This window comes from Dipodomys spectabilis, unplaced genomic scaffold, assembly GCF_019054845.1.
Source record: "Dipodomys spectabilis isolate Male_0828 unplaced genomic scaffold, ASM1905484v1 ptg000207l, whole genome shotgun sequence".
NCBI classification, from domain to species: Eukaryota; Metazoa; Chordata; class Mammalia; order Rodentia; family Heteromyidae; genus Dipodomys; species Dipodomys spectabilis.
In genome coordinates, this window is record NW_024870884.1 from 11236075 (window position 1) to 11258143 (window position 22069).

The 22069-nt window shown below is 47.4% G+C and overlaps 1 protein-coding gene across 1 annotated transcript; it reads right to left on the bottom strand.

The window, feature by feature from the left end:
- Positions 1-7446: 7446 nt before the first annotated feature.
- On the bottom strand, positions 7447-20593 carry Npffr1 (neuropeptide FF receptor 1). Its single transcript, XM_042696302.1, has 5 exons — positions 20582-20593; positions 20136-20283; positions 16652-16987; positions 10470-10569; positions 7447-8395 (listed from the first exon to the last, which is right to left on the bottom strand). Exons 1-5 carry the CDS (start codon positions 20591-20593, stop codon positions 7501-7503), a joined length of 1491 nt encoding a protein of 496 aa, XP_042552236.1. The 3' UTR covers positions 7447-7500.
- Positions 20594-22069: the final 1476 nt, after the last annotated feature.

Consider the following 22069-nt stretch of genomic DNA (forward strand, 5'->3'; position numbering starts at 1 on the left):
AACTGCTTCATCACTGGGCAGCCTGGCTTGGCTGTTCTCACCTCTGCTCAGAAGGGGTACTGGTAGGAGAGAGCGATGGCTCCTCACACACAGAATGATTTAATACCACCACTGGCGACATGACAGATAAACTCACGATTCCAAATCACTAAGCTGGGTTTTTTTCCACCCATATTTATTTGGTTGTTTGCACATAACAACAGTAGCATTTGTGGGTGAGCAGATTTGAGGACCTGGCCATTACTGCTAGCAAGAAAACACAAACAAGTCAGGATGCCCCAGCCAGGTCAGCAGCCTTCACTCCTGTGTGACCACAGGGTAGGGGGCCCAGGGCTGCCGTGATGGCTTGAGGTGGTGTTGGAACAAGCTAAATTTGTATCCTTTACTTAAAGTGCTAGTATTCCCTCCATCTCAAAACTTTGGAAACTTTCGGATGTGATGGAAATGTGGCCTTGGGATCAAAATAGTCTGGAGCCTGTGGCTGGCTAGATTTATTTTTAGGATTATAAGAAACCTCTATCCAGCCTCTTGCTTTTATTTTGAACCTCAGTTTCTCATATGTGGGATTAAGAAACCATAGAAGATTGGGGAAGTAGAAAGCTGGGATTGTGGTCAGATGGTCCAAGATTTGAGTCTCAGTACCTCCTACTAATTAGATGATCCTCAGTATGTTACATCTTAAAGCCTTGGTTTTCCCATGAGAATTACCCACTGATTTCATTGTTTCATTCCTTCAGTAGACATTTGTTGTATACTCCTATGCAGCAGATAATACCCTGTGTGAAGTGGACACAGCTCCTGCTCACATAATATTTGTGTTTCATTGTGAGAAATTAAGTACAGATATAAACCAGACACTGGTGGCTCACACCTGTAATCCTAAACTCCTCAGGAGGCAGAGATCTGATGATCATGGTTGAAAGCCAGCCCAGGCAGGAAAGACCTGTGACACTCATCTCTAATTAACCACCAAAAAGCCAGATGTGGAGCTGTGGCTCAAATGGTTGAGTGTTAGCCTGAAGCATAAAGCTCAGGCCCTGAGTTCAAGCTCGAGGACCAGTACAAAAACAAAAATCACACAAAAACAAAAATAGATATGATGTACTGGTACCATGCCTGGCTTTTAATAAGCATTGAATGAGTATTTTGAGTTGGCCAGAAATTTAATTCTTGAAATTCAGTAGCACTTAGGAATACATCAATTCCTTTTTCACTTCTTTCCTGCCTCATGGCCCTTGTACATGATACACTGTCTGGCTAACTCTGTCTTTCCCTATCTATCCAAATAGCTACCTCTCTTACGTAATACCTATACTCAAATTTCACCTCTTTAGAAAAGCCATTCTTGGGAAGGTGGGCTCAGTGGTAAAGTGCTTGCCTTGTATGCATGAGGCCCAGGGTTCCATTCCTCAGCACCACATAAGCAGAAAAAGCCAGAAGTGGCGCTGTGGCTCAAGGCTAGCGCTAAGGGGCAGCACCCAGGCCCAGAGTTCAGGCCCCACGACTGACCAACACACACACACACACAAAGCTTTTTTTTTTGGTCAGTCGTGGAGCTTGAACTCTGGGCCTGAGCGCTGTCCCTCAGCTCTTCAGTTCAAGTTGAGTGCTCTACCACTTGAACTACAGTGCCACTTCCGGTTTTTTTCTGGTGGTTTATTGGAGATAGGAGTCTCAGTCTTTCCTGCCTGGGCTGGCTTTGAACCACAGTCCTCAGATCTCAGCCTCCTGAGTAGCTAGGATTACAGGCATGAGCCACCAATGCCCGGCTACACAAAGCCATTCTTTTTTTTTTTTTTTTTTTTGTCGGTTGTGGGGCTTGAACTCTGGGCCTGGGCGCTGTCCCTCAGCTCTTCAGCTCAAGGCGAGCGCTCTACCACTTGAGCTACAGCGCCACTTCCGGTTTTCTGGTGGTTTATTGGAGATAGGAGTCTCACGGTCTCTCCTGCCCGGGCTGGCTTTGAACTGCGATCCTCAGATCTCAGCCTCCTGAGTAGCTAGGATTACAGGCGTGAGCCACCAGCGCCCGGCTATGTGTTATAGATATTTTATTTTTGTTTTGTTTTGTTTTGTTTTTTTTTGGTTGGCCGTGGGGCTTGAACTCTGGGCCTGGGCGCTGTCCCTCAGCTCTTCAGCTCAAGGCGAGCGCTCTACCACTTGAGCTACAGCGCCACTACACAAAGCCATTCTTAAACATCCATGTTAATAATCCCTTGGGAGATGGAGATCTGGAGGATCATGATTCAAAAAAAATTTTTGAGACTCTATCTCAACCAATGAAACCTGGCTGGCATGGCATGCGCATCTCATCTAAATACTATCAAAGCATAAATAAAAAGATCACTGTCCAGACCAGCCTGGGCATTAACAGGAAATCATATTTGAAAAATGACAGTAAAAAGGATTGGTGGTTTAGGTCACTTGGTAGAATGTCTGCCCGACAAGCAGAAGGTCTTGAGTTCAAACCCCAGTACCAAAAAAAAAAACAAAAAACCAACCCACAAAAAAACCATGTAACACTTGTGGAAGACACTTCAGCAGTTTCTTATACCAAGTATTTGCCTAAAATAACTGAAAACATGTATACATACAAGGACTTGTATATGATATATTCATTGCAATATTATTCATACTAGTTAAAACTAAGAACAACCCAACGGGGTATCACTAAATGAATAGATAAAATGTGTGTACACACATGCACACATGGAATACTAATTAGCAATGAGAAGGAATGGACTTGTAAATGCTACAACACGTCTGATTCCATGGACACAACATTCTGACATGAGATGGGAGTGATTATGGCTAACATGAGGGAACTTTGGAGGATGGCAATATCTGATGGTGACCTAGATATAATTGCAAATACTCACTGAAGATACTGAGGATGAGTGAAGTTAAAGCCACAAAATATATGCTGACTGCAGGGGTCTTGTGTCAGGATTTGGTACATTAAATTCTCCTGTTTTGCTTGTCTCAATTTTATAAACTTTTTACAATGATTATATGGTGCTTTGTAGAGGAAGGAGAAAAACCCAGTAATTGTGTTATTCAACAAGGAATCTATTTTGCTTCAACATTGTTTGCTTGTCATGATGCCCGTATATTACTGCTGTCATCTGTCTTTCCTTTGTGGCACTTCTGAGGGGTGAGCTGAGGAAACGGAGGCAGAAAGGTACAGAGCTTAATAGCAATGCTTTGTTCTCCTAGTCCTTGCCTTGGCTCGGCTCTCACCTGTGTGTGTGGATGAATATACAGTAGATTACTGATAGGGGACTCTCGCTCTCCTTTGCCAACTCTGCCCTCCATTCCAACTCAAGTCAACTCATGCGTCTTCCAGGCTCCAAGAGAAAGCCAGCGCCTAGGGCTGGGCAGACTGTGGTTTGTGGGCTGGGGCGGCACCCACCTCCATCGCACATTGGTCAGTAGGTTATGCATGGTCTCAGGAAGTCAAGAGCCTATTCATCAATGGAGACTCGCAAGTAAGACACCACAGGACACGGCGTCCCTCCAAAGGCCCTCTGGGTGAGGCTTTGGTGTCAACAGGCCTGTGGCCCATCCCAGGCTCAGTTCATCTCCCAACTTCCCACCTATGAAAGGGCAGTCACCTCAGGAGACCCAGCCCTGCCACAGGCAGAGGATGGCTGATCAAGAGAGGCCTACATGGCCTGTGGCTTGTCCTTCCTTAGCGTCATGGTTGAGCAAGACTTCTCGCTGATTCCAGGTGTCAGGACACAGAAATTCAGGGAGGACAAAGAAGTTATTATAAAAACAGTTCCTAGCTGGGTGCCAGTGGCTCACACCTGTAATCCTAGCTACTCAGGAAGCTGAGATCTGAGCATCATGGTTCAAGGCCAGCCTGGGCAGGAAAGTCCATGAGATTCTTATCTCCAATAAAGTGACACTATGTCTCAAGTGTTAAGAGTGCTTGCCTTGGGCTGAAGAGCTTAGGGACAGCACCCAGGCACAGAGTTCAAGCCCCATGAATGACAAAATAGCAATCCATCAATCAATCAATGAAACAAACAAAAAAACAGTTCCCCAAAAAATATACCATGGGTAGATCATACAATATTTTAGCCTTTCTAGTCAGGCAGGAAAGCTTGGGGAGGGAAACTTTGAGCACCTGGGGTGGGCTCAGGGGAGTCACACACACATCAACTGTCCCCTGAGTCTCTGCTGGATCACCTGTCATTTCCAGGTTGGAAGAAATCTTGGAGTCTGTGTCCCCCATCCAGGCACTGTTTTCAAAAATCACTTCATTATGTAAAAGCTCACATATTATTTGTGATCATAGGAAGGTGTAAACCAAGCAGGGGTCCATGGGTAATAGACACACAATGGAATATCATTTAGCTTTAAACAAGGAAATTCTGATATGTACTATAACAGGGAAAAATCTTGAAAAGCATGCAAAGGAGGGAAGCTGCTGCATGGCTTCACTTATACAGATATGTAGAAGAATCAGATTAGATAGAAAGCAGAATCATGATTGCCAGGGCTGGGAGGAGGGAACAGGGAGCTCTTATCTAATGGGAACAGAGATGCAATTTGAAATGATCAAATAGTGCTAGAAATTTACCCTAGTGTGAATGATGACACTGAACTGTGCACTGAAAAATGGTTCAAATGGTAAATTGTGCATAGTGTATATTTTATCACATACACAAAGAAACAGACAATCTCCATACAGATCCCCTAGTCCTCACTGATTCATAAAAAAAAATCAAGTTGTACCTATCATTATTTAAATCAAGTCTCTGGACAGGCAGGTATGCCCTGTTTTAATTTTTATTGGTATCAGCATTTGAACTCAGAGCCTTGAGCTGGTGCTCTATCACTTATGCCAGACCTCCAGTCCAGCTTTTTGCTGTTTATTTTAGAGAGGAAGTCTCATGGATGTTTCCTCCCAGGTTGATTTTGAGTATCTAGGGTTGTAGGTATGAGTCACAAAGCCTTCTGAGATACAAGTAACCCAGGCTGGCCTTCAACTCATGATTCTTCTGCATCCACCTCTTAAGTGCTGGGATTGCAGGCATATGCTCCCATACTGGGGCTCTGATTTTAAAAAAAGAAAGAAAGAAAGAAAAGATAATAGCAAAATAGAGGGCAAGAGAAGGAGTATTGTTAAAAAAGAAATTTACTCTTTACTAACTTATGTAACTGTAACCCCTCTGTACATCATCTTTATAATGACAATAAAAAATAAAAATAAATAGCAAAATATATGACTTGAGACCTATGCATTTCTTTGGCATTCACAGTCTCTCAGGACATGTTATCTTTGGGAAAAGCGAAGAAGTATTGTGGAAAGGCTGGTTTGGGAAAGTATCTTAGTTTCTTCATCTTAGAAAAGCTGTGATTTCTGTGCTTTGGGGAGGCCAGTTTAAAGAAGAAAGACTCCCAGAAAGAGGCCAGATGTGTTTCAGACAACTCCTAGCTGGCTTCAAGGACAAGTATATGGGTTCAACATGGCTCTTTGGCCTATTTTTAGAGCCTGGAATCAAAATTCTTCCCAGTAAACAGCCAGCAACTCTCAGGCCTATGTGACACAAGACACTAACCATGCAGGCTGCTGCATGGGCAGCATGACATACCCTCTCTGAGACCCTTAGCTAGTATTTCCAGACTCACAGGAGCTTGGTAGCCTGCTCAGCACATGGGGCAGACACTGTGCACGGGGCAGACACTGTACACAGAGCAGCCGAGGCCAGTAGTTACCAGAACAAATATAAGAGACTTATTTCCCAGTCCAAGTGCCTGGGTACCAGGCTTCCAGATCCACAGGTGTTCAGAATCAACAGGTAGGAAACATATGAAGATTTCTAGTGTTCCTCCCAGCCACACCAACCTTCCCTGAAAGGCACAACACAGTGTATGAAGAACATTCCAGAAGAGAAATTCTCATGTAAGTCCTGCCTCTAGTATCCCTGTGATCTTGGCCCTTTTGGGCTCCAGTTATTCGGTTTGTGAACTGGCAAGAACAACATTTCCTTCAGCCTCATTTGTGTGGGTTAAGCGACAGAGTCAGGGGACATGCTTAGGCACATGACTACTAAGGTGTTTCCAGTCCCCACATAGTTATAATACTTAGTGTGGAATAAACAGAGTCAAGTCATCCTGTGCTGAGTCCCCTACCTCATCCCCTTTCTCAGAAAATGCTTCTTTTTGGTCATTAAAGTTCCAGAAATTTTGGTAACAGAAGTAAGAAGGAAATATCTAGTGCACTGCAAATTATTGAGGCACACAAGAACCACCACAGGCAGTGCCATTTCCTCCCAACTCCTGGACATGTGCCTCACTTCCTCAAGGTGATGCAGGTGCATTAGTGGGAGCCAGAATGATTGTGGGATCCCCTGGGCCTTCTCTTTCTTTAGGGTCCATGAGTCACATGTTGGGGAGGTTGTGTTTGTCCTCCCAAAGTCCCCAAGGGCACCTGGCTGAAGCTTCACTTGGCCAACTTCTCCCTCTCAGTAATCTCCTGTTTACAGAAGACTTTCAGCCTCAGTAGACAGATGTGTTTCCCAAGATGGGAAGTTGGTATTTGCTGTCTTTCCAGTTGCCTCATGTGTTTCACACTGCAAGTTCTGCCTGGGTCTGGAGGATAGAGGTGGGACAGGGTCCCTTCCTTCCTTCTGAGGTCCAGGCCTCCAGCTGCATGGTGACATCTTGGTAGGGAATAGCCCTAGACATTTCTTGGAGTAAGACCAACTTACAATTAGAGCTGGCAGGGGCAGCACACTCAGTTCTTCCAGGAGAAGTTCTAGATGGAGTAACCATAGCCTACAGAACTTGGAGAACTCAGTGATTCAGAGCATAAAACACAGGCCTCCTTGGCTGCTGGATATTTTCTGCTAGTTTGTATTTATTTATTTCCTTGTGCCTCCACCTTAGGGGTTCTTTAGGAGACAACTGGAGCTGGCTGAAAGCAGAGAAACTGGTTCAAGGAGGATTTCCAGCTGAGAGACCTTGCTTAGCCACTGTTCCTCTCTAGGCATGAGTTTCTGCATTAGTAGAAGGGCGATAAAGTCCACTCAAGCTGGGTGCCGGTAACTCATGCCTATAAGCCTAGCATACTTGGGAGGCTGAAATCTGAGGATCACAATTCAAACGCAAAGCCTGGGCAGGAAAGTCCATGAGACTCTTACCGCCAATAAACTACTAAAACAAAACAAAACAACAACAAAAACACAACTAGAGCTGTAGCTCAAGGGTTAGAACGCTAGCCTTGAGCAAAGAAGCTCAAGGACAGAGCCCAGGCCCCTAGTTCAAGCCCCAGGACTGCACCAAAAAAGATGAGGGTTGTTCGGTTGATAACACAAATGGCTGGAGGATAGTTAGCGCTCTCTCTCCTTCGTTGCCACTATCTGGGGGTGTGGCAGCAAAGATGCCAACGTCAACAGCTGGACACTGCCTTGGTTTTGAGCAGGAGGCACCCGAGCACGCTCTCCTACTCACTGGGAGCCACAGGCCGGCCTGTACCATCCCTGGATCTTCTCAGATGTTCCAGGCTGGGATGGTGAGCGGTCCTTTCCGGGGCACGTCCTGATGGTGGGCCACTCGCCCATTGCGCAGAGGGAGACGGCTCGGCTTAGGACCCCCACTGCTGGGCCCCGATTCGGATGGCAGGCCAGAGTCGCTGGGCTGCACATCCACCAGGAACCGCCTGCGCAGGAACCCTCCGGGCCGCTCGGTGTAGGCCTGCTGATGATGATGGCTGCCCCACTGCGCCGGGCAGAGCTGGGCCCGGAAGGCAGCCTGGAAGCCGCGGCGGAAGTTCTCGTTGAAGTAGCCGTAGATGATGGGGTTGGCGCTGCTGTGGAAGAAGGCCAGCCAGTGAGCCAGCGGGAAGGCGTACACCGACATGAAGTGCAGCTGCGGCTCGCTGAGCTCCGCGTAGTCGATGAGCAGCAGCAACGTCCACAGCGGCAGCCAGGACAGCGAGAAGAACAGCGCCACCATGACCAGCATGTGCACCACCCGGGCCTTGCGGCGCGCCGCGCGCCCTCCCTCGGCCGCCGCCGCCTCCTCGCCGCCGCGGCCGCTACCGCTGCCGTCGCACGCTGGGCCCGGCGGCGCCCGGCACAGCTTGCGCGCGATGCGTGCGTACAGAACCACCAGGAGCGCCATGGGCACCAGGTAGACGTGCGCGAAGAGCACGGCGGTGTAGACTTTGCGCATGCGCTGCTCGGGCCACGCCTCCCAGCAGGAGTAGAGCGGGTAGGAGCGGTTGCGCGCGTCCAGCAGAAAGTGCCGCTCCTCGCGGGTGACGGTCAGCGTGGCGGCCGACGGACACATGATGAGCAGGGCCAGGGCCCAGATGACCGCGATGGAGAGCAGCGCCTTGCGCACCGTCAGCTTCTCACGGAACGGGTGCACGATGCAGCGGAACCTGCAGCACCCCTCCCGGGGTGGAGGAGAGAAGAGACAGTAGAAAGGGCGTGGGGAGAGGGGGGGGGGAGAAGGTAGTGGGGAAGGGGAGCAGAGCTAACCTCGGGAAAGGTTGGTGGGATGGAGATACCGGGTGGATGCTTGTGATCTCACACTTTGGGCATGGCTCAGATACTGCACACGGAGGAATTTGCCAGCAAATTGAGGGCAGCTCACCCCTCTAATCCCCCCTCCCCCTCCCGAGTGGTTAAGAAACCAAGGCAACCACAGGGTTTAAAGAGATGGGACCGAGGGAAGAGCCAGCCTGGGAAGAGTGGAACCTGTGTGTGTGCGTGTGCACTTCTGACGATAAAATGTTAGCCGACAGCAGGCAACGCACTCAATCTGTGGCATTCGTTCTGTCTTTGGGAAAGCAAATTCCACCTATCAGCAAATGCAAGTGTTCAGCTGGTTAAGGATGCCCCTCACTACCATCTGGGAGCTGGGAGCGGGGGGGGGGGGGGGGGGGGGGGGGGGGGGGGGGGTGAAGCCTAAGTAAAAGGCTGTCCCTGTGCCATTTCAGCCAGCCAGCACCCTTCCACCGTACCTGAAAAGAAGTCTGCTGAAGGCCAACCAAGGGCCTTTCTGCTTCACCTGTACCCTGTGCTCTTGCCATCCCTTTCCCCAGCCTGACTGCAGCTAGGCTGCCTCAGTGGGTTTGACCTTGGCCTTCTGGCTTCACAGCGCCACACATTCCAGAAAACAAGTAACACCTAAGACTTGTACTAGCCAAGTGTGGTGATCATGCCTATAAATCCCAGCACTTGAGAGGCTAAGCTAAGGTAAGGAGTCCGGGAGAGTTTAAGACCAGTACAAGCAAGCTTCATAGAGAGACCCACTTTAATGAATTAGTTAATTAATTTAAAATTATGTAGTACTTGCAGTAAGTACAATAGCACTTAAGGGATGGAGGAGATCCTGGGGTAGTCTAGGAAGGCTTCTTGAAGGGGTAGAGCTGGAAGAATCCTGCAACCCAGCGCAACCCTTGGGTGAGGGTGCACCTATCACTCAACAATGTCAACAAAACAAGGATTGACAACAAAAACTGCTGACATCACCCAGACAGTTAGTGAATTTGAGGTTAGAGGAACCTGGCTTCATCATGCCAGCTGCCTATCTCAATGGGTTGATAAGAAGATGAGGACACTAGATTGTAGAAGGGGCAGGGCTGAGAAGGGTTCATGATGAAGGGGGACAAGGAAGAGGATGTGGAATTAGGCAAGAAACAAATAACATTAGCGCTTGACATTTGTGCTCTGAGCCGGAAGCTGTGCCCAAGCTGCACAGATAGAATTGTCCGAAGCCTTTGCCACCCTGTAGAGTTTTTAACCATTTTACAGATAGGACTGAGGGGGCTCAGTAACCAAGTGAACTACCAGCAACACACGGTGAGGCAGTGGTGGGGACAAAAGACAAACCTGCTCCCTATTCCCTGGAAGGCAGACAAGGGACTTCAGCTGCACTGAAGATGCTGAGCAAGAGGACTAAGAAGTCAATGCCACAGGAAGATTCACAGGCTCGATGCGGGTCCAAAGGCCTTCTGAACCACATCCCATGTCTCTGGCCACATGTACAAGACTGTACTTAGTCAAGGATCTGCAGGAATTTGAAGCTGAGTAACCTAGGAATGCTGGAGATGGGGACTGAAAGCATAGACTTCAGCGACCAGCAAGGAATTGTGGGCTAGAGTGAAGATGCAGGGCCAGAACCTCCTTCCCAGGCTCCTAGCTCTGACTTCTGAGGCTGGGATCAGACTATGGGAGGTGGGAGGGATTCCTCCCTCAGGATGAGGGCCCCCTCAAAGCTCCTCCCAGGCCCCCAAAGAAGCCACACCAAGCTCCCTCAGGAGGCCTCCAGATCTTCCAGAAATGGGTGGTGCTGTTGTTAGCACGTTCCTCAACTCTGAGGGGCAGCCAGTCCTTCAGGCCTCACCTTTATGGCTCAGGATTCAGTCTTACCTGCAAAAGAGTGGCCCCGCCAGTATGGCATGGGAGACAGTGGCTCTCAGTGCTAGCCCCACGCTCAGGGAAACTCACCTTTCCACCGCAATAGCCACCAGTGTGAAAACTGAAGCGGACACAGACATGCCCTGCACCAAGCCGCTCATCTTGCACGTGGCGTTGTCGAAGGGCCATCCTGCAATGACAGAGGACCCCCATGGAATGACAGAAGCTTGGGAATCTTTCCTCCTTGTCTTGCTAGGGGTCATGCAGCCTCTGCTTACCTATATCCAGGAGAGAGGAACTGACCAACCTGAGCCATTTTTAACTATTAGAACGTTGGCCCAAATGGGCCCAAATGGCCCATTCTCTTGACCCATTTCTCTCCATGAGCATTCTCTTTGTCCCTACCTGACTTTCTGCTTCCACAGTCCTGTTTAGGTTTGAGGCCATTTCATCCTTACACTTGAGTTGTCAAGAAAAGGGAAAGGGGATTATACTAGGATGGTTCTTATCATGTAGGTCCAGATGGTCTCAAACTTTTAATCCTCCTGCCTCCTTCCACCTTCAGAGTGCTGGGATTATAACTGTGTACCTCCACACCCAGCTCATCACTTATGGTCTCTTTGTCCCTAAATCACTGTGGATTTATAGTAAGAGTCCAGTCTAGATGCAGGGGAGTTGAAGTCACAAAAGCTAGCACTTCCCTAGACAGCAAGCTGGTTCTACTTTGGAAAACTATGTGCTGTATGTGCCAAGTCTCTGGCCATCAGTTCCTCCCAAAGTTATATCCCAACGGCATCCTAGTACAGTCCATAAAAATCTTCACTACAGTTTGTCATGATGGAGAGTTGCAAACAGGGGGAGGCTGGTAAATTAGCTTTAAAAACAAAGCAACACCAAACCAAACCCCAAAGCCCTGCTTTGTAGCATTTGCCAATTTGTGTATTATAAATCTCCTTGCTTAGCAAAGTTCAACTTCACCCAATGCATTTGGGAAGAAGTGTGCAGTTGGCTCAATGAGCTGGTCTAAGATGGCTCTAGCTACTCAGGAGGCTGAGATCTGAGGATGGCAGTTTGAAGCCCACCCAGGCAATGAAATTAGTTGCCCAAAAGCTACAAGTAGAGCTTTAGCTCAATTGGAGCCAAGGGATGCCAACCTTGAGTGGAAAAGCTAAGCAATAGGACCCAGGCCCTGAGTTCAAGCCCAGTACCAGCACCAAAAAATTAAAACAGGAAACTATTGAACACAATCAGTACAACCCAAGATCCCAATTGGACACCTGGACCAGACAGTGCTAGACATAGCCCTGAAAGACAACCCAGAATGCCATAGAGACCAAAAATCTCTGAACTTATCCAAAATCATATTCCTGGAATCAGATCCTGAAAGCCACAATTAAAAAAAAAAACCAATAAAAACCTCTCTTTTGACAAGGGAAACATAGACTGGAGGAGGTAGTAAGCTGACTATTGGGGAGGGTATTATCACTTTGCTAGCTGTCCACCGTCACTTGTGTCCTATCAGAAAGGACAGACACCTAGCAGGCTACAGAGTACCAGCATTACTTTGGATGTTGCTAGAAGAGATCAGCTATGAGCCTGAATAGACTAGGCAGGGAAGATCCACCAGGTGGAAGACAATGAATGTGAAGACACTCTCAGAAGACAGCCAGGCCCGCAAAGAAAACAAGCAGCTATTATTTTTAAATACAAGACTTCAAAACATTGTTAATGACCATGAAAGTCAGTTAGCCCATGGGGAACACCTCTGTATATTGCTCATAATTGGTCCCTGCCAAACATTTTTTCATAGGATTTGGGGTTTTGTTGTTTTGGTTTGGTTTCAGTTTTCTTTTTTGGTTTTTATTTTTTTAATGCTTTCTCACTTTTTTTTTTTTGGGGGTCCGGTCGTGGGCTTGAACTCTGGGCCTGGGTGCTGTCTCTCAGCTCTTCAGCTCAAGGCTAGCGCTCTACCACTTGAGCCACAGCGCCACTTCCGGCTTTTTTTCCCCCTGTTTATGTGGTGCTGAGGAATCGAACCCAGGGCCTCATGCATGCAAGGCAAGCGCTCTACCACTGAGCCACCTTCCCAGCCCCTCTCACTGTTTTAAATTGTTGGTGTTTTTATTGCTGTTAATTGTGTGGTTTGTTTACAATTCACCATGCCATGCATTTTATCTTCTTGTCATCTCCAATACTGGAGGTAGAAATTGTGATGAGTTTTACAGTTCTCTGTCTCTACACACACACACACACACACACACACACACACACACACACGTAAAGCTTGAACTCAGGGTCTGGGCACTGCTCCTTAACTTTTTCTCTTAAGGTTGGCACTTCACCACTTGAGCCACAGCCCCACTTCCAGCTTTTTGATGGAGAAAAAAAATCTCATGGACTTTCTTGCTATGGCTGGCTTTAAATTTTAGTTCTCAGATCTCAGCCTCCTGAGTATCTAGGATTACAGATGTGAACAACTAGCTCCTAGCTTGATATGTCTTATATGTTTTTATGTTTTGTTTTGTTGTTCTCAGATTTGACTCTGCACAGATGCATCATGACAACACTTGACAAAGCAAAAGTCTTCAACATTGAACAAATGGACTTTTGCACATTGGAAACTGCAAAATTCTCAAGATCATGCTGCTTTGTGGGCAACTGCATATGGGTTAGTGACCCACTGAGGTTTTTGAGCTCGTGGGAGGATGACTTGTCTGTTACGGTAGACCAGTTGATTGAAGTCAGGCACCAGTGGTTCACACCTATAATCCTAGCTACTCAGGAAGCTGAGATCAAAGGATCACAGTTCAAAGCCAGACCGGAGAGGAAAGTCTTTGAGACTTTTATCTCCAATTACCCACCAGAAAACTGGAAGTGGCAATGTGGCTCCAGTGGTAGTGTGCTAGCCTTGAGCTGAAGAGCTCAGGGACATAGCCCAGGCACAGAGTTCTAAATCCCACAACCAACAAAAAAGCTGGGTTGGGCTGGGAAGTTGGCTCAGTGGTAGAATGCTTGCCTCGAATGCATGAGGTCCTAGGTTCAATTCCTCAGTGCCACATAAGCAGAAAAAAGCCAGAAATGGAGCTGTGGCTCAAGTGGTAGAACGATAGTCTTGAGCTAAAGAGCTGAGGGACAGCACCCAGGCCTAGAGTCAACCCCCATGACAAAAAAAAAAAAAAAAAAAAGCTGGGTAATTACAGTTATCTACCATAATCAGACATTTTGCACTTGACCTACTTTTTCTTTTTTCATTATGTTTCCCATGTTGGCTTTGAACTTACAGTCTTCCTGCTTCAGCCTCTCAAATGTTGATATAACAGATATGCACTAACATGCCCAGAGTTCTTTATGAATACAGCTCATCTCCTCAAAATGGTTGTACCTATAACTGTCAATGTATATCTGAGTTTTGGTCTACAAAAATATGTAATATGATTGTGCATTTAATTGGGCAAAGTGATCTTTGAAGTAGTCATGTTTTTATAAAAGTTTTTAAACCTTTTAACAGATGTTGCTTTTTGTTCTTTGGTTGGCTTTCCTAGAGCCATGGTACTAGAATTTAAACTCAATTGCTAGGCAGGTTCTCTGCTGCTGAGTCATGCCTCTTGCCCTGTTTTGCTCTGGTTATTTTTTGAGATAGGGCCTCTCTTCTTGCCCAGGTATATATCTAAATATCTGCCTATTTTATAATTCCACAAAACTAAGTTGGTAAGAATACACCCAATTATTGTTTGAGGAAAGGTCTTTTGAATTTGGTGACAGGTGAGAAAGACCTGGATTGACCTCAAATTGCAACTTCCTAAGTATTAGGATTGCAAGCATGAGCCACTGGCCTGGTTCTTTTTAAAAATTGTATTTTCCGGGGGGAGGGGGAAGGGGGGGTGGAGGATTGGGTGGGGGGGCAGGGGGAGGCTGGGAAGGGATGTGAAGGGTAAACAAAGGAGGAGGCTGCAATGCTTGATAAGAAATATACTCATTATCTTGCCCATGTAATTGTAACCCCTCTGTACAGTATGTTCACAAAAAATAAAAATAAAAAAGAGAAATTGTATTTTCCAGAGTTTTCTTCTGTGCTGTTCTTTTAAATTTGCTATTATAATACCTTAAGTTAATTTTGTTAAAAGTACATGGGAACTCTGTACTAGTATGGCAAATTTTCATTAAGTCTTCAATTATTTTGAAACAATAAGGAGCAAAAACAAATGCACAGTTAATTCCAAAGGTTGCCTACTGTATGATTCTACTTAATGACTTTTGCAAAGGACAGACTATACTTTCTGTCCCTGCAGAAAACAGATTTGTGGCACAAATCTCCCCTGCGGTACAAGGGCAGAGGCAGGGGCCAACTACAAAGGACAAAGGAGAGCTTTTGGGGGTGGTGAAATTGCCCCGTGTGTTAATTGTTATGGTACCTGTGTGATTATGTGTTCATCAAAGTTGTGGAACTGTAAGCTAAAAAAGACAGGTTTTCTAAAATCATATGTTAAATTATACCCTAACAAAAGTAATTTAAATGTAAAACACACACATTTACAACACATTTTCCAAGAAGCTATGAGAATGAAAAGACATTAAATATAATCAAACAAAACTCCTGTGGATTGCAGAGGGAGCAGGAGCATGCCTAGACAGGAATGAACAACATAAAAACCAAGAGCCTCACAAAAAAAGTGAAGTCACACCATGCATGCATGAACTATGTCTGCCAGGACTCATTTAACCCTCTCCACTACAGCAAGGGGAGGAGGAGGAAGGAGGAAGGGAAAAAGGGAGGAGAGAGAGAAAAAGGAAATATTATGGTTTCATTTAACTGCAGAAGATTGCATTAGAAACAACCAAATATCCATAAAAATAAATTGTAGGTTGGCTGGGAAGGTGGCTCAGTGGTAAAGCGCTTGCCTTGCATGCCTGAGGCCCTGGGTTCGATTCCTCAGCACCACATAAGCAAAAAGAAAAAAGCCAGAAGTGGCGCTGTGGCTCAAGTGGTAGAGCACTAGCCTTGAGCTGAAGAGCTGAGGGACAGCGCCTAGGCCCAGAGTTCAGGCCCACGACTGGACCCAAAAAAAATAAATTAATTAAATAAATAAATAAATAAATAAATTGTAGGCTGCAATGCTTGGTAAGAAATGTATGCATTATCCTGCCCATGTAATTGTAACCCCTCTGTACAGTATGTTCACAAATAAAATTAAATTAAATTAAAAAAAAATAAATTGTAGTAAATGCATCTAGTGGAATTCTAAGCAGTTGTAAAAATTTATTAATGTCGTCTATTTATATGTAAACTGGTTTGAATAAGTCTTACAACATACTTTTTTTTTCTTTTGCTGGTCCTGGGTCTTGCACTCAGGGCCTGGGTGCTGTTCCTAAACTTCTTTTGCTCAAGGCTAGTGCTCTACCACTTGAGCCACAGAACTACTTCTGGCTTTTTATGAGTAGTTTATTGGAGATAAGAGTCTCATGGAGGGGGGCTGAGAAGGTGGCTCAGTGGTAGAGTGCTTGCCTTGCATGCCTGAGGCCCTAGGTTTGATTCCTTAGCACCACAGAAGCAAAAAGAAAAAAGCCAGAAGTGGCGCTGTGGCTCAAGTGGTAGAGCGCTAGTCTTGAGCTGAAGAGCTGAGGGACAGCACCCAGGCCCAGAGTTCAGGCCCCACGACCGGACCCCCTCCCCCGCAAAAAAAAGAGTCTCATGGACAGCCCAGGCTGGCTTCGAACCACAATCCTCAGATCTCAGCCTCCTAAGTAGCTACAATTATAGGCATGAAGCCATGCAGCCAGCTACAAGACCATTTTCTAAAAGGAAACAACTCATAGGACTGGATTTCTAAGTCTTTATTCAGAGCAAAATCTGCCTGTCCCTCCCTTCTTCCCATGGCTTCTAGTTCTGCCCCTGGGAGCTACAAGGGGGACTGAGATAACAGGGTGAGATTGCAGATAGGTTATGAGACACTTATCAGCTTTGTAGCTACAGAGCTCTCCCTTAACTGCTCTGACCACGTTCTCTAATAAAGAATGCTTCAGTGAACTGCTGTGGGGATTAATTAAGATAAGACACGATCCACGTGTAACAATGCCTGCCACAAAGAAAAACATTGAATCAGTGCACCTACTATTTCTAGTCTAATCCCTCAGCTTCAGAATTTACAATGGCCTCCTGGCCTTGATACTAGCCCAGCAATGATCTCTGACTGCCAAGCCTTTTAGCTTGTTGTTGTTTTTGTTTCCATGCTTTTATAACTAAAGAGTGGATGCTGCCCCTGGCCCACACTCACCAGTGATGAGGTTGTCCACCAGGGTGGTAGGCATGCAAAAGATGCCCACCAGCAGGTCACTGATGGCCAGGTTGAGGATGAACATGTTGGTGACGGTGCGCATGTGTCGGTTCTTGAGCACGATGAAGCAGACCAGCGCATTGCCCACCATACAGAGGAGGAAGATGAGCACATAGGCCACGATGAACATGGCTGCCACAGGGGAGGAGTGCTGGTAGTAGTAAGAGAAGGTGAAGTTTGCAGCCAGGGTAGCCTCATCATCACTTTCATTCTGACGTAGGGGCCAGCTACCATTGAGAAGTTGAGAGGGCTCTCCTAGGACCAAAGAGCATGAGTCTTAGGTCAAGGAAAGATGACTGACATTTTCACCAATGAACAGTGCTACACCATGAGCCTGCCCCAGTACCCTGATTATGTGTTCAACAAATTACACCCCCACCCCCACTCACTCACATCCTGATCTCATACCTCATCTTGCCCAAGATGTATCCCCCAGTGTTAGTTACACATGCACACACACACACACACACACACACACACACACACACACACACCCCACACATACCCTCTCCCTCCCCCATATCAATCCAGGTTCTATTCTTCTGGGCCTTACCTTGGGCCTCTTAACTTCTAAGGATCATATGGCCCAGGTTCCTTATTCTCTGGCTGAACCTCTAGCTGGGTTCAGCCAATGGGAGGCACCAATGAAGATGGAAGGGCAAGAAAGAGAGCAGTCAAGTTATGACTCCTGACTCCCTCCCTGCCTGGTCCAATTCTGCCAACTGATGTTTTCTTAATATGGGCACAACTCAATCCCATTGGGTGACTCCTTAATGTGTTTTGAATGTATCCTCCAAAAGTTTATGTGCTTAATACCCCAAATCCTATGTTAGTGGTATTTGGAGGAGAGGCCTGAGGGAATGGCTAGGATTAGATGAGATCATAAGGATGGGCCCCTGTGAGAGTGTTAGTGGCTTTCTACGCAGAGGAAGAGAGTCCACAGCTAGCACATTTACACTATCTCACCACATGATGTTCATGCCACATTATGATACACCAGAAGCTAGAGCCTTACTTATGGACTTCTAGCCTCCAGAACTGTTAGTCTTCATAAATTTGCTCAGTCTCAGGCATATTGTTGTCGCATCAGAAACTAAAGCATTCCTCTTCTATGGCTCTCCCTCTTCCAGACTACAGCAGCACGCTTCCCTCTCTGTGCAGATTTCCCACAATGAGTACATGGCACAGGTGGCCCCACTCTGCGGGTTTCTAACTTGGGACTAGGTATGTGTTTCCCCAGCAGTGTTTCGAAGGGCTCAGTGTCCAGCCCTGCTCTTCTGGGAAGTCATTAACTGTGGTGACTCATGATGCTGTCTCACAAACTCCCCTCCTGACTTCCTCTGGGACTGGATGTGGCCCATTCCAGGGGACGGTGGATTCTCTGGGGAGCCTTTTCTTCTGTTTCACTCAGGGCTTAGCCACTGACTGGGAGAACCACTAGAGGCTTAGGACCTGGGGGCTGAAGACACTCAGAGAGCTGGGAGGAAGAGAGGGACCAATGAGTTGGCACCATCGGGGCTTCTAGGACCAGCAGGAGCCACAACAGATGCCCTGGCATCTTTGGTAATAGGGCATCGGTAGTCATCTGGCTATTTCCTGCTGGACAGGGGCACCGTGGGGCTGTATGCCCGTTGTCTAGTATGCCAGAGGGGTAGTTGGCAGGCGAGTGTACGGGTGGAGAAGAAGCTGATTAACTGTTCCTCTGGTCATTTCTTGGATGTGGCTCTGGATGAATCTTTTTCCTCTAGCTAGATGGAGGGCCCTTGTAAGGGCCACCAATTCAGCCTCTTGAGATATTGTTCCCTCAGGGAAGCGCTGGGCCTCTACCATCTCCCCTTGGCTGGAGACAATATCATAGGAGGCCTGTCTTTTTCCCTGTGAATCCATGCCCTTACTTTTAAGGTGATTAATAATGAGCAACAGACTCTGGACAGTTTTACCAAGATGGGAAATTGAGATTGAGCAGGGAAAGAGGAGAGGTCTTTCTGATGGATAAGAACAGGCTGATTGATGGTGCGTTGCCACCACAGGGTAGGAGGTGTCCCATACAATGGGATCCACCAAATCAGGGGAAAGGAAAAGGGAGGAGGAGGAGGAGGGGGAGGGGGAGGGGGAGGGGGAGGGGGAGGGGGAGGGGGGGAGGAGGAGGAGGAGGAGGAGGAGGAGGAAGAAGATGACATGGGCTCATTGGGGGAAGAAACTAATAACAGAGGGGCTGCCAGGGCCAAATTAGGGGGTATCCAGGTCAAAGTGGCATGTAACTTAACAAGTAGGTCTCACCCCATACGGGGAGTAGGACAGGAAGGCATAACCAGGAAGGAATGGAAAAATGGCCTGTCATGGATTAGGTGCTAGGAGGTAAGTTGGTGCAGGAGTGAAGCTAGAGATGATGGGGTAGGAGCCAACTCACCTCACCCTTCAGTGCACCAATCCTGACTGTATATCATAGCCAAGTTAATTTCATACCAGCTTTACCCATAAGCTCCATTTTTAATACTCATACTATTTGCTACATACACTTTCTGAGGTTTATCTTCTTTCCTTTGGAACAAACATTTTCAAACGCTTTCTTATAGGAAACCATTTTTTTTTTCAATTCCTTTCCCAAGACTTTCTTTACTATCCTCTTTACAATTCCTTGATCTTCTTTGTGGCTAGACTTTATTTTATTTTATTTTTTGGTCTGGTTGTGGGGCCTGAACTCTGGGCCTGAGCACTGTCCCTCAGCTCTTCAGCTCAAAGCTAGTGCCCTACCACTTGAGCCACAGTGCCACTTCCGGTTTTTTTCTTTTTGCTTATGTGGTGCTGAGGAATCGAACCCAGGGCCTCAGGCATGCAAGGCAAGCGCTCTACCACAGAGCCAACTACCCAGCCCCGTGGCTAGACTTTAAAACTTCACATTTTCCCTTGGACTTGTGGAACTGGGTTGTCTCAGAATTGCCTCAAGGCACCGCTTGGGTGGAGAAGTTCGCTAGATTTTAAAGCTAAGGGTGGGGCTAGGTCTCATTCCTCTTAGAACCTCCATTGTATATCATGCATGTAAGAGGGCCCGTTGCTAGTGGCTGGGAGGGAAGTCCATCAGCTCCCATAACCAAGACCTGGGAAGGAATTAAGGGGCCCGAGTAGGAAGGGAAGACCAAATAGGTAACCCCTGTATCGTCCAAAAAGGAAACGGCCTTACCCACTACCTGGATCCGTTATCCTAGGCTCCAGGGTGATTGGGGTTGGCGAAGCAGGGCTTCCTCAGTCTTCAGCAGCCAGACCTGAAGGCGGCAAGTCAGGGGAGGGAAGAACTGTACCTCCATGGCTAGGCCCAGAGGGGCATTCGGTCTTCCAGTGTCCCCTTTGATTGCACAGCAGACATGGTTTCTGGGGAGGACGGGTCTTGGGGCATTTCCTTGCTCAGTGCTCCTCCTGGCCACACTTGAAGCAGGGTCCAGGTAGTTGGCACTTTTCTCCAGAGTGTCATAGAAGGCCTTAGGGCAGCAACCAAAGCTTGGGTTGGTAGGCCACCTTTTGGCAAGAGTGGGCTTCACTATCAGCCTTTTCCTATTCCTCACGGGCATGGCAAACTTTAAAGGCCATATTCACCAGGTCACGGATAGGGGTTTGAGGGCCATCCTCTAACTTTTTAAGTTTTTCTTTATGTCTGTGGTAGAGAAATAAAATCAGAGGCCAAAAAGCTTGCCCCAGCCGGAGAGGTGGGGTCCAAATGGGTGTACTTAGTCAGGGCCTTAGTAAGTCTAGCTAGGAAGGCAGCAGGGTTCTCATCCCGAAGTTGAGTAATTTCCCACAGTTTGCCAAAGTTAATAACCTAATGGGAGGCTGCCTGTAATCCAGCCAAAAGCCACTGAATCATCTTATCTCTACACAAGCGGCCATCGTGACTCTCAGCTGTGTCTATCTGGTATTGGCAATGAGGGTCCTGTCTGGGGACTGCCTCAGTTTCCACAGGCATGGTTGTATCTGTAAGGAGGATCTCATCCCCAGGAGCCTGGGCAGCCTGATAGACTTGCTCACGTTCCTCCGTAGTGAGGGTGGAGGAGAGTACAACATGGAGGTCATGCCAGGTGAGACCTTAGACCCTCAGCTCAGTGGGGTCAGACAGCGCGTAGGGCGGTGGACGTGCCACAGGTGGGAAGGCTAACTGAGAGTGGAGAGGGTCAGGAGAGGAAGGGGGGAGCTTTTGGAGGGATCCTACTGCATGAGCAAGATTTGAGATATGGGGTGGGAGGGATAGAAGGAGGGATGGGAGTATAAGTAGAAGAATCCCTGGACGTAAGCAATTTCAGCCCACTTTTAATGTCAGCTCACAGAAATTGAGGAGATCAGTTAGTATATTGAAATTGAAAGTCCCATTTTTCAGGCCAGCACTACTGGTTATTGAGCTGGTATATAGGCCATTCCCAGTTACAGAGGAAGATTAAGATCAGGTCTTAGGCCTAGAGATTTGAGATTAAGCCAATAAGCAACCTAGAGGAGTATATGGGTCTGATTTGGAATTTTGGTTTCCCATGGTGCCCAGGCAGCCTGGGGTAAAACTAAGGCTGAAGAAGGCATCCCTGTCTTAGCCAAAGAGTTACCAAATAAAAACGGAGGTGACAGAGAAGACCAGGTGTCCCTTGATTGTTCTCAGCACCTAGACCAAAGACCAGAGGGAGACTCAGACACGAGCTCGTGATTTTATGGAAACGGAACAGAAGGGGCCGAGTTCCAGAGAGCAAGCCAGGACACCCTGGGAGGGTAGGTGGGGACTCACCCAATCCAAATGTGGTTGGATGTGCAGAAGGCTGAGGTCCTGGTCTGATGGGGAGGCGGGTGAGAGAGAGAGAGGGGTAGAGGTAGAGGCCTCGGCTGGGTTTATACAGATAACCAATAATATCCCAAGCCACTAGGTGGTCATCCATGGGATATGCACCTCTTAGGGAGGCAAAGGCCACAAGGTCTTTTCAGGTGGCTGTTTACCCCAAAGTAAGCTGGGTGGGCTCTGTGCTCCGATGGAGGAGGCCTCCGGAAAGGAGGGAGGAGAAAGGCCAAGAAGGGGCAATGCCCGTTGGTCGCCCTACCGCCTTCCTGGGTTCTGCACCAGATGTAAGGTTTTAGGTGAGGAAAGGACATGCAGGAGAAGGTAAAGGTGAAGGAAGAAAGGTTTATTGGGGTACGCTCCCGGGCTAACTCCCTGGTCTGGATCAGAGAGGTTGCACAGAGTCGGGTTGTAGCAGGGTTTATATGGCTGGGGATAGCAGGAACTTTCAGCATGTAACTTGTTTTGCGAGTTTGAGCAGTTTTGGGCTGGTACCCGCGAAGAATGATTGGGACAGGTGGCGAATAAGGAGGTGGCTTTTCTTGGTTGCCTCT

Bases quoted from the DNA above. Each gene is read 5' to 3' on its own strand.
- Npffr1 (XM_042696302.1), bottom strand. The intron at 16,988-20,135 runs GTGTGGCCAGGA...CCTTGACCTAAG, and splicing joins CTACCTGGACCCTGCTTCAA to ACTCATGCTCTTTGGTCCTA. The intron at 10,570-16,651 runs GTGAGTGTGGGC...CTGTCATTGCAG, and splicing joins GGTGGACAACCTCATCACTG to GATGGCCCTTCGACAACGCC.